The following is a 13,017-nucleotide window of genomic DNA, read 5'->3' as shown; positions in this document are numbered from 1 at the left end:
GCTTTACTGGCCTGTGTCCATTCTCTCCCCCCTTGCTCCGCTGTACCCAGGGCAGCTGTCCCTCCTGCCCACCCCTTGCCCTGGTCCTATTTATGTACATACAGAAATCATACACTTTCAGTACTTACCCATCATTGTTGAAGTCAGCCAGGGCAATGACACTGCCGAAGTAGGAGCCCACCTGATCCCCATTCAGGATCTGTTTGAGCTTCAGCGTTGGCGCCTCGATTTCAGAAATGTAGACGGCGCCTTTATGTTGCCAGCGAGGGGCTCCGGAGAGCACCGTGCCCTGATCCCGAGACAGGACTCCAGTGCCAAGCTTAACTGTGTATCCTGTAGGAGGAATCCAAAGAACAATTAAAGAGGCCATGAGGAATTTTTAATCTTAAAGCAGAACTGGGGGGTAAGCAAATATTGTCTAAATACATTTGTTGTGTGCATTCTCCTTTAAATCTTGGTGTGTTTTGTGAATTTCTTCCAGATCTGTGCAGCAATAAAGTATGAGACTTACCTGTACTAAAGACCGTTCACTGCTGCTCTCTCTCTTTGTACTGGGTGACTGGTCTTGTCTCCGCCCCCTCCTGTAGGTTTCTACAGGCAGCCTGTAGTGGGTGGAGCCTACTACAGCTCTGCTCTCTGCACAGGCTATGTACGGCACAGTGATGATGTCACTGCTACTCTAACAAGATAATATCTGTGTTTTCAAAAGCATTCAGTGGCAGTGCACACATTTATACCCAATGGGCCAGATTCCCGAACATCCTGCGGCGGCGTAGCGTAAGCTATTTACACTACGCCGCCGCAACTTACAGGAGCAAGTGCCGTATTCTCCAAGCACTTGCTTCGTAATTTGCGGCAGCGTAGTGTAAATGGCCCGGCGTATCCCCACGTAAGTCAAAGGGAGCGGCTTCTATTTAAATTAAGCGCGCCGTACGAACTACGCATGCGCCAGCCGTAAAAGTAGCCCAGTGCGCATGCTCCATAGTATGGCGCAAATACATTGTTTTCGACGGCAGCGTAATTAACGTAAAGGCCTATTTGCGACGAGTTACGTAAACGGCGTAAAAACCCGGCGCTGTCCCGACGTCCATACTTAACATGGCGTGCGTAAAGTTAAATGGCCCGGCGTATCCCCACGTAAGTCAAAGGGAGCGGCTTCTATTTAAATTAAGTACGAACTACGCATGCGCCAGCCGTAAAAGTAGCCCAGTGCGCATGCTCCATAGTATGGCGCAAATACATTGTTTTCGACGGCAGCGTAATTAACGTAAAGGCCTTACGAGTTACGTAAACGGCGTAAAAACCCGGCGCTGTCCCGACGTCCATACTTAACATGGCGTGCGTAAAGTTAAATCACCTTATAGCGGGGGTAACCTTACGCTTACGGAAACGACGTAAACTACGTCGACGGGGCGTAAATTTGTTCGGGAATCGGCGTATCATGCTCATTTGCATATACGCCACCTAGCGGCCAGCGTAGTATTGCTTTTAAGATCCGACGGTGTAAGTGACTTACGCCAGTCGGATCTACGCCGTATCTATGCGTAACTGATTCTAAGAATCACGTCGCATAGATACCCAGGGCCAGAAACAGAGATACGACGGCGTATCTGGAGATACACCGTTGTATCTCTTAGAAAATCTGGCCCTTTGTGTCTGTAGAGGAAAATATTAAAATGAAATAATTTGTGCCGGGGATTCAACTTTAAATATTGCTTGGGGGACTAGAGCTGTCTTCCCAAGGCTAGCATTTTGCGAATGTGCGTTTTACATGTTACACAGCCCAATATTTTCAGTAGGCTGCCAATTGCGTGACAAATGCGTCACGCAAGCTCATGTACCTTTTGAAACGTTGAGCTTTGCGCGTTTGTAACCGAGCGTTGCGAAGCGTTTGTTGGCCTCGAAAACGTAAATGTGCTTTATGCATTCGGGGTGCTACTGCGTTTTATGAACGTGCGTATTTTTGTGCGTGTTCACGAAACGCTCAGGTGTGAATGCAGCATTAGCCCCCCCCGTTCACACCGACAGTTCCAAATCACATGACAACTCGCACCCTATTGTCGGCACGTGTTTTTTTTTTCAACTTTTCCCAGGGTTACCCTTTAAAACACGGCAATGCCCTAGTTATGATTGAACGGTGCTTTCCCCTGATATAAAGAAGTCACCAGCTTCCAATAAAAGCCTCAGTAGTCAGCAGATGGGACAGTCGTGCAATGGATAGATAAGCTGCAGTTTCCGTTCCTTGGTCATGTGACCACACACCGCCCATACACAATGTCTGCTATTGTCACTCTCCATTGTAACCCCATTTGTCTGTCTGCTCTTCCTGTCTGGCTGGCTTCACCTCCACGTGTTCCTGAGTTTATTCTGCGATTAGTAGCTGCTTTTTGTGGTTTTTATGCTCCATTTGCTCTCCAAAGTAGTCCAGTAATCTCACATATAACGGGGATGTTTAAAGTGGACTGATCCTAAAAATTCACATTTTCCATGAAGCAGCTGAGCACGTGTCACCATGACCGAATCACAGTATAATAGTATAGTAATATAATATAATATCAGGAATTAAAAAAACAAAAGCCCGGGAGACACATGCCTGTGGGTTCCAGGAGCATAAGGTGTGTATCAGGTCATTAGAGACTGCAGAGTCTATTGTAATCAGCTAGGCCTGTTAGTAGAAAGAAAAGTCGCTGCACACCGAATAGATCACAAGCATTCATGTTCATCATAAGCATGGCAGTGACGGTTCTCTAATGTGTTTCACCTCAGTCGTATGTTTCTACAACTGACTGGACGAAACGCGTTAGCACCTGGTTCTAGGGCAGGGACAGCACATTACCTGAAAGGCTGGGAACGGGTGCTCTGGCCCAAATGCCTTTGGAATGTAGCAATAATCCTCTATATCATGTGTCAAACACAAGGCCCACGGGCAGAATTTGGCCCATCGGGCCATATCATGTTGCCCCCTCGAACCTCTCCTGCATCTGTGGCACCCCCTTCATCTCCGCTACCCGCCATGTCTCAGCAGTCAGTAGTAGAGAGGAGGACAGATTTCCTCCACCAGATCCTGTGCTTCTACATGCAGCCGCAGCACCCCCTCATCTCTGGCAACCCTGGTCCTCCTCCAGACACTGCACTTTATGCTACCCAGCTCTTCCCCGACAGCATCACAAGAGGGGTGCACTGTGCTGTAAGGGAGAGTGGGGGGGATTCTTGACCTCTGATGTAAGGGGAGTCGGATGTTCTGGACATTAGTCTTACAGATACAACTGTTCCTGAGAGAGCAATCATAATGCTTATTGCTGCCCGCAATTCATTTTTTTTGACCCCCCCTGCTCTAATATAACCACTTGTTGACCGCAATACGCAAATAAATTGCTTCTTTCAAGTGGTTTACCGGGGTTATGAATTATGATCCATAACCCCAGAATATTTTTTTTCAGCTGGCGGCTGGCTTTCTCATGAAAGTGGTCCGAGCAGCTCATTAGCCACTGGATCGCTTTCAGGGATCGCTTTCAGAAGCAGTGGGAGGGTACGTTCCCCCCCACTCCCCCGCCACTCGCCAGGGTTTCTTGATCTTACCCTTTTTACCAGTGCGCCTGAGAAATTATCCAACGGTGTGGCCAGCTGGTCACAGAGGGGAACGGAGACCACATCATCTCTGATCACCTCTATGACCTTGGAGGGCTGAAGCAACGTTATGACGTCACTTCCGGTCAAGGGCAAAGGACAATTTTTTTGTTTTAAAGCAAAAGATTACTCTTTTTTATATTTTGCTTTTAGCATTGCCACTGATCCCAGGAGTCCTAGGAGTTTTCTGTCTATTGATGGGTCCCTTTACCTCCCAGTGAGGAGATGATGTGCTCTAACCTTTAGTAACCAATCAGTGAGCAGTATTGCTGTGCACTAACCTCTTGCAACCAATCATTGAGCGGTAAGGATATGCAGTAAACTCTAGAAACCAATCAGTGAGCAGTAATAATGTGCAGTAACATCTAGCAACCAATTAGCGAGTGATATAGATGTCCAGTAACCTCTAGCAACCAATCAGTGGGCAGTATTGATGTACAGTAATCTCTAGCAACCAATCAACAAGCAGAAGTCATGTGCTATAACCTCTAGAAAATAAACACTGAGCCATAATGTGTGCTGTAACCTCTAGCACTCAGTCAGTGAGTGGTAATGATACACTGTAACCACTCGACAGCGATCGCACGATTGGGAGCCAGTCCCATCGGTTTCAGATTGTTAACAGGGACTGGAAGCTGTCAGTGACAGCACGATCACCGTCCTTCCACTTTAAGCATGTCTAAGAGGTGAGCCTGTGTTTTCTAGCCCTTGAAGGAAACACACCTAGAAGGAGAGAGGGAACACTGACTCAGTCTGAAGAAGCTCGGCACACAACAAGTCCTGACCGAGGATCTGACATTCCACACAGCTTAGCCTGATCTCTCCTAAGAAATGATAGCGACTGTAACCGCAAGTGCAAGTGAGATGACTTCATAGGAGGATGCCGGGTGTGAGATGGATGACGCACAGCTAGGTGAAAGTGTCTGAGGACTTACACTGTAATAAAAGGTAATAAAAGGAAATAAAAGGAAATTAACTGTATGCACGCATGCACTACCATGCATTGGAGTGACATTCAAATTGAACAGCACCGCAACCCATGTTATGTGCATTATGGCATGTTGCGGTAACTAAGTAGTGTAAAAGGGCCCTCACAGTTTATTTTCTTTAGCAAGCAACCACAGACTTACTAGTATGCTACAGAGAAAGAGACTCTTCTGTGTGAAAGCAGTAGTCTCTCCGCAAGGGTCCAACAAGCCCCCACTGAGTCAGCACCAGATCTCTCCAATTAGCATGAAGCATGAGCTTAGCTCATTGCGTAACTATAGGCATGGCTCAGCAGAGGGGGGGGGTGTGTCGCCCTCCTTCTGCAGAGAGACCACTGCTTTGACACACGGAGAGCATCCGCCTCTGCAACAGGCTTTCTTTTGTTCGATTTGACGCATCTGGAATATATTTAGCTGATTTAAACTAGTTCAATTGGGCTTACAAGAAGATCTATCATTATTATTTTAATACAACAATTCTGTTCCCTATGGAGCCAAGTACATGTAGTTGTCCCATGAATCTCAATGCTGATGTCCGACCTGTTCTAAATCCCTTCCGTTGTGGCCAATCTGACAACAGCCCTGAAGGAGACAGCTGATTCATAACTGCAGCCACAGACAAGCAATGGCAAGAGGAATGCAGAAGGAGGAGGGATGTGTCAGCCACTGCATTCCTCTTGCCGTTGCTTTTTTGTGGAATATGTTCACAGCTCAGACAAGCTATAGCTATGAATCAGCCGTCTCCTTCAGGGCTGTTGTCAGAAAGGCCACAACAGGAGAGATTTGGAACAGGTCAGACTTTATAACTAGGGTTAGAAAGCACTTGGAATCATGGGAAAAAGTACTACATGTACTTGTTATACTACTATGATGAAGTAGCCATTAGGACAAGCGCCCCCCTAGCACTATAGGAGGAAGTGCTTTGCTTTTCCTGAGGACTGCACATGTGATGTGTCTTCTCTCTCACCTGTTGAAGCCGCTAAGCTCATTCAAGTCGACAGAAGAGAGAGCTTGGAAAAGGATGGCGGTCCCTTCTATTACTCTAGGTCAGGGGTCTCCAAGCTTTTCAAACAAAGGGCCAGCTTATTGTCCTTCACACATTAGGAGGGCCGGATTGTGGCCAGCGAGGGCAGAAACTGTCCCAGGCCCGGCATCAGTGAGAATAAATATGGCCTTTAGGGTTGGTGGTCAGTAGGAGGAAGAGTAGTGCCCCTATTAGTAGGAGGAATAGTTATATTGCATCATTGGTATTAGTGGAAGAAATAGTGCCCTATTGTTGGTTTCAGTGGGAGGACTAGTGCCCCAAGGTCCAGGTAAAGGCTAGTAAAGGGCCACATCTGGCCTTCGGACCCCTTGCTCTAGGGCGGGGATATGCAATTAGCGGACCTCCAGCTGTTGCAGAACTACAAATCCCATGAGGCATAGCAAGGCTCTGACAGCCACGAGCATGACACCCAGAGGCAGAGGCATGATGGGATTTGTAGTTTTGCAACATCTGGAGGTCCGCTAATTGCATATCCCTGCTCTAGGGTATTGCTTGTCCCAATGGCTGCACTGTCCTAGGTGTCAGAGGGGTAATGTCACTTCCATAATCTCTTTAATGGGTGATAGGGTCACCTCAATAATCCTTCTAATTTCTGCTACTCTTTAATACTCCCATCATCGAGTTATAGGGTCACTTTGCGTGCCTGAAATAAAAACTGTCCAAAATGCCTTATAGCCAGGGCCGATCCTAGGCAGGGTGCACAGTGTGCATTGCACCCAAGCGCCTGCAGAGGTGGGGGCGCCGAACGTCTAACCGACTCTCTAACAGAAGCCCTCTCTGTGTCCATCATAGAGGCCCCCCTCCAGGTCCCACTAAAGTACTCTGCTTCTCTTCCTGTATTTTGTTTATTGTTAAGAGTATGGGGGAGCATCTCTGTGGTTGAGTCATTGCCATAGAAACATTTGTAAAGGGGAGGGGTTAGTAAAATTACAACGCTCATGTGGGGGCGCCAGAAATTCTTCTGCACCCAGGCACCTGTGACCCTAGGATCGGCCCTGCTTATAGCAACCAATACAATTGCAGCTGTCATTTTTAATAAAGTGAATGGAGGAATCTGATTGGTTGTGATGGGACTACGCAGATAGATATTTCTGTAGCCATAAAGCACGAGCGTCCGCATAATGGAGTAGGTACAGCAGACGACTTCAGGCAGGAAGACTGGCACAAGAACATGAAGCACTTAACGAGATAAGTCGCACCGAATGAGGTGAAGGACAATGCAACGTAGAAAGGGCGAGCAGACGCCCGTCATAGATCATGACGTACCCATGTAGATGTTGTACAAGTCTCCCTTTGGCGAGGAGATATCCACCGTGTCATCAATCCCGAAATCTGATTTCACCCTCTGCAGAATAAAGTCTGCGCCTAAAACAAAGCCAAGGAAAACCAGTTAGTGTATTCGGAGGTCCTAATTAAATACATTAGAGGAATTTATTGTACAGGGAGCTAATAAAATGAGTGCACGGCGTGCCAGTAACAGTTTGGTTTCATCTTTCTGTATCTGGGGAAATGAAACAATGGAAATTATATGCGTTATCCCACCGCCATGGTTCCTCCATATTGGTACGATCATTTATCATGAATCCCTCCCTTTAATTTTTATGCTGCACTTAAAGCTTATGTGAAGTCTGCTATTATCCAGGCCAAATATAATTCTGTGTATTAAAAAAGTCCCTTTACAATATAAGCTAAACTAGGGGTCAGCAAACTTGTTCCACTTAAGGACTGAATTCAATGTATGTGAATGTATGGAGGTCCGCATTCACCTGCTAATAATCTGGTCCCCTTTACATTACACAGCACCCGCACCCTGGATCCCTTTACATTACAAAGCCCCCACACCTCTGGCCCCCTTTACATTACACAGCCCCCGCACCTCTGGACCCCTTTACATTACACAGCTCCTGCATCCTGGTCCCTTTACATTACACAGTCCCCGCACCTTTGGCCCCCTTTACATTACACAGCTCCCGCACCTCTGGACCCCTTTACATTACCCAGCCCTCTAACCTCTGGACCCCTTTACATTACACAGCCTGCACCTCTGGACCCCTTTACATTACACAGGTCTCGCACCTCTGGACCCCTTTACATTACACAGCCCTGTAACCTCTGGACCCCTTTACATTACAAGCCCCACACCTCTGTACCCCTTTACATTACACAGTTTGCACCTCTGGATCCCTTTATATTACACAGCTCCAACACCTCTGGACCACTTTACATTACACAGCCCCCGCACATCTGAACCCCTTTACATTACACAGCCCCTGAGTCTCTGGACCCCTTTACATTACAAGCCCCACATCTCTGGACCCCTTTACATTACACAGCCCCGTACCTCTGGACCCCTTTACATCACACAGCCCCCCCTGCATTATACACAGCCCCCCTTTCTCTTTGAGAAAAAAAATTCTGATCACTTTTATTGCTGTCAGAAGGAATGTAAACATCCCTTGTGACAGTAATAGGCAATGACAGGTACTCTTTATGAAGGGATCTGGGGTCTATAATATGTCCGCGGGCCGGGTACACGTGAATTCATCACGTGCACTGATGGGCCGGACATTTAGTGGCGGTGGGCTGGGTGCGGCCCGCGGTCGTAGGTTGCCGACCCTGAGCGAAACTAAATAAATATAACAAGAATAATAATAACAAAAAACAATAAAAATAATAACAAAAAAAACTATTAAAAAAATTATAACAACAAAAAAATGTAATAACATAAAATCAAAATAAAAAATAAATAACATAAAAACATAAAAATAACACAATAATAACAAAAAAGGAACAAAACATAAAAACAGAAAATAAAATAACATAATAATAGCAAACAATTATAATAATTACATAATAAAAAATAAAATAGCATAATAATGACATAAAATAAAATAATATTAATAAAATAAATATAATTAATAATTTGTTTTACTAAAACACAATATATAATATATAAGTATGAAATAATAATAAATACAACATAATATATAAATACAATACAATTATTGTTGTAAAACAAAACATATAAATAAAAATAAATAAAAAATAAATATAATAAATAAAATAAAAAAATACATAAACATAATGTAAAAAAAATAATAAAAAAATAGGGTAGGCTGATTTTGCAATTAAAGGTATCAGAATAGGGTCCTGTAGGTCTAGATAGATGCTCAATAGACGTGAATTGACTATGCCCACACAGATCTGCTTCTGTGCTTAGCATGGTAGGAAACTTTCAGAGACTGGCGGGATCACCAGGAAATTGATGTGGATTCAATATAAGTACAATGAAACAATTTTATGAGGGGTTAAAGGTTAAAGGTTAAACTACACTTTAAAGAGACCCTGTCGCCAAACCATTCATTTTAACAACAATCCTCCTATAAGTTTATAGGGGAGTTGAACATATTATATACATGTGATTTGTAAAAGCCTCCTTTGTGTAGACATCCAATGGCCCTGAAACTATTGCTGGGCACTGCCAGTGACTCTCTGTAGTATTCCCCTTTGCTCTGACGCTATTGACAGAAAAGGCCAAACACTAAGGACATCATTCCTTAAGTTCAAGTTTTTTTATGGTCCCCATCAAGCCACCCCCCTTCTAACGCGTTTCACCCACATAGGGCTTCATCATACTCATTGTACCAGCTCCAGGCAGGTTTTCACACACATCCTTACCTTGCCAGGTATAAGCCCCAGGAGCTCCAAAGTAAAGCGTGTCGTTGATGAATCCTCCGCTGATGCCCATCTGGCACATGCCCGTTTTGTCCAGATCGGTGTTCACGTTGCACACCTCATTGTGGTACGACTGCCATTCATCCTGATTGTTGTATAACAAGTCGTTTCCCCGGACATAGCACTTGCCAATCATCCTGTAATGTTCTTCACTAGTGCCCGGGATCACCTGCACTGATGTATATCGATGGGCACACACCTAGTTATAGAGAAATTAATTAATATTTCAAAATGACTTTCAATAAACATTTATTAAAAAAATTAACCCTTGTCATTTCCAATCAGAATGCAAGAGAGAGGGGCAGCACTAGTACCCAAATTCGGTAGGCTGTACAAGGAACAGGGGCAGAGAGCAAAGTGAGAAACTAGAGCTTATCAATCTACTGCTGCCCTATCATTATCCAATCACAGGCGCTTACTAAGGGGAGGTCCAAACTAGACTAGTATAGATTGAAACTGAAATAGATATAAAAAGGCACAAACTAACTACTTCCCATCTGGGCCAATTCTGGCACTTCGCTCCTACATGTAAAAATCATAATTTCAATAAAATTATATTTTATTTGCTAGAAAATTATTCAGAACCCCCAAACATTATGGCCTGATTCACAAAGCACTTGCGCCGACGTATCTCCAGATACGCCGCGTAAGTGCAAATATGCGCCGTCGTATCTGTGCGCCGTACCCACAAACTAAGATACGCCTAAAAACAGGCTTAATCCCGCCGATGTAACTTGCCTACGCTGTCGTAGGGTGGGCGCACATTTACGCAAAATACGGTGATTCACGAACCTGCGCCCGCCCGACGCAGGCTACGAGAGGTGTGTGTAAGTTGTACGTCCAGCGTAAAGTTAAGCCCCATAAAGGAGGTGTAACTCAGCAGCAGACATGTAAGGGTCTGCATCAGGGAACATAAGCCGGCGGTTTTTACGTAGTTTACGTTGGACGTGTGTCTGGATGGGCGTAGATTACGTTCATGGCGTAGGCAGTGAACCGGCGTATCTTAGGTAGATGTTCCGACGTGGTTATGAGCATGTGCACGGGGATGTGTCCACGACACAACACATGCGCCGTTCGTTCAACGTACTTGTCTGGCTCTCAAACCATCATTTGCATGGGGTCACGCCTCATTTGCATGGCTTTGCATGGGGCAAGCCCACTTCCACCTACGCCGGCCTGCGCCTTCGAAATCTACGCCACGCCGACGCAGCTTTGGGAGCACTAGCTTCCTGAATTCCTTGCTTGCCTCTCTGCGCTGCGTCGGCGTAGCGTACATTGAGATGCGCTACGGCGGCATAAATGTGCGCCACTGTCTGTGAATCTGGGCCTATATATATATTTATATATATATGTTTTTTTAGCAGAGACCCTAGGGATTAAAATAGCGGTCACATGGTATGTCACATGGTATTTGAGCAGCAATTTTTCAAACATGAATGAAAAAAAAACCCAATACACTAAAGTTAGTACAATTTGTTTGTATAATTTGAAAGATGATGTTACGCCGAGTAAATAGATACCAAACATGTCACACTTTAAAATTGCGTACAATCTCTATAGGCAACGCTTTAATTTTTTTACAGGTTACCTGTTTGGAGTTTCAGAGGAGGTCTTGGGATAGAAGCTCTAACGTTCGTGGTGATACCTCACATGTGTGGATTGAACGGCGTTTACATATGTGGGCGCAACGTACTTATGCACTCGCATCTGCGTGTGAGTTCGCGGGGGGCGGGGGTGCTTTACATTTCTTTTATTTTTTCACTTTCACTGTACATTTTTTTTTTATCACTTTTATTCCTATTACAAGGAATGTAAACACCCCTTGTAATAGGAATAGTACATGACAGGTCCTCTTTATGGAGAGATCTGCGGTCAATAAGACTGTACATCTCTCCTACAAGCTAGAAAGCACGAGATAAAAAAACAAAAACAAAACACGATCTCGGCTTTCCAGCTGAGTACAGGGCAGTATTTACAACTGCCAGGTTGGGTGTGACGTCATAACGTCGCGCCCCGGGCCTCCGAGAGTCATAAAGATGACCGTGGACTATCCGTTCCTCGGAAATCTCTATGGTCAACTTCCGGCGCCGGTGGACTCCTTCTCCGGCTCGCCGATTGCACGGACAAGCTGGTAGAAGCCACGGAGGGCAGCAGGAGGGGGTCACCTCGTGCCGCCTGTCAGAACGATCAAGCAGCTGAACTGCCGCTATGATTGCCCTCATGGTGCAGGGAATCGTCAGCTGAAAAGAACGATACCACAGGCATCAACCCGGTATAACTACTGAAACGGAAAGACGCCCATGTACGCCCTCCTGGCGGGAAGTGGTTAATACAACTTTGTTTTGATTAATGCATCGGCACATTTTTTTTTAATGCAAAGTACTTGAAATTGACCAGATATCAGCCTCCTGCAGTACCTGTACAGCAGGGCTCAGAATGTGAGCAGAAGAAGGAGCACAAGCAGCCAATGAGTTTTCATGCTGATAGGAGAAGAGAGCAGAGTCAGGGCTGTCTTAATGAGAGGGCACACCTGGGCACTGCCCAGGGGCCCCAGCTGCATGGGGGGCTCCTACACTCTCACCAAAAGCAGAGATATTTAGGGTGTAGAGGGGTTAGAGTGCTGGGGGATATCTGGGGTGTAGAGGTATTCAGAGTGCTGGGGGGATATCTGGGGTGTAGAGGTGTCAGAGTGCTGGGGGATATCTGGGGGAGTATAGGGGTCAGAGTGCTGGGGGGATATCTGGGGCGTAGAGGGGTCAGAGTGCTGGGGGGGATATCTGGGGTGTAGAGGGTTCAGAGTGCTGGGGGGGATATCTGGGGTGTAGAGGGGTCAGAGTGCTGGGGGGATATCTCGGGGAGTAGAGGGGGTCAGAGTGCTGGGGGGATATCTGGGGCGTAGAGGGGTCAGAGTGCTGGGGGGATATCTGGGGTGTAGAGGGGTCAGAGTGCTGGGGGGATATCTGGGGGAGTAGAGGAGGTCAGAGTGCTGGGGGGGATATCTGGGGGAGTAGAGGGGGTCAGAGTGCTGGGGGGATATCTGGGGGAGTAGAGGGGGTCAGAGTGCTGGGGGGATATCTGGGGGAGTAGAGGGGGTCAGAGTGCTGGGGGGATATCTGGGGGAGTAGAGGAGGTCAGAGTGCTGGGGGGATATCTAGGGTGTAGAGGGGTCAGAGTGCTGGGGGGATATCTGGGGGAGTAGAGGGGGTCAGAGTGCTGGGGGGATATCTGGGGGAGTAGAGGGGGTCAGAGTGCTGGGGGGATATCTGGGGGAGTAGAGGAGGTCAGAGTGCTGGGGGGATATCTGGGGGAGTAGAGGGGGTCAGAGTGCTGGGGGGATATTTGGGGTGTAGAGGGGTCAGAGTGCTGGGGAGATATCTGGGGGAGTAGAGGGGGTCAGAGTGCTGGGGGGGGATATCTGGGGTGTAGAGGGGGTCAGAGTGCTGGGGGGATATCTGGGGTGTAGAGGGGTCAGAGTGCTGGGGGGATATCTGGGGCGTAGAGGGGTCAGAGTGCTGGGGGGATATCTCGGGGTGTAGAGAGGGTCAGAGTGCTGGGGGGGCATCAATCTAGCAGCTTTGTCACTTTATGTATGTAGTATTTGCTGTACAGAATGATTGTTCTTTA

General features: G+C 46.6%; 1 protein-coding gene across 2 annotated transcripts in view; it reads right to left on the bottom strand.

Moving 5' to 3' along the window:
- Positions 1–13,017, bottom strand: part of ITGA3 (integrin subunit alpha 3) — a 128,000-nt gene that overhangs the window by 58,243 nt on the left and 56,740 nt on the right. For both annotated transcript variants that reach the window (XM_040330811.1, XM_040330812.1), the window contains exons 4-6: positions 9,337–9,592; positions 6,925–7,023; positions 129–333 (exon numbers count right to left, since the gene is read on the bottom strand). In XM_040330811.1, the coding sequence (XP_040186745.1) occupies positions 129–333; positions 6,925–7,023; positions 9,337–9,592 (560 nt within the window). The remainder of the gene's footprint in view (positions 1–128; positions 334–6,924; positions 7,024–9,336; positions 9,593–13,017) is intronic.

The sequence above is a fragment of the Rana temporaria genome, chromosome 12, assembly GCF_905171775.1.
Source record: "Rana temporaria chromosome 12, aRanTem1.1, whole genome shotgun sequence".
Classification (NCBI taxonomy): Eukaryota; Metazoa; Chordata; class Amphibia; order Anura; family Ranidae; genus Rana; species Rana temporaria.
Note: the sequence above shows the minus strand (reverse complement) of the source record. Positions and strands in the feature narration are given on the sequence as shown.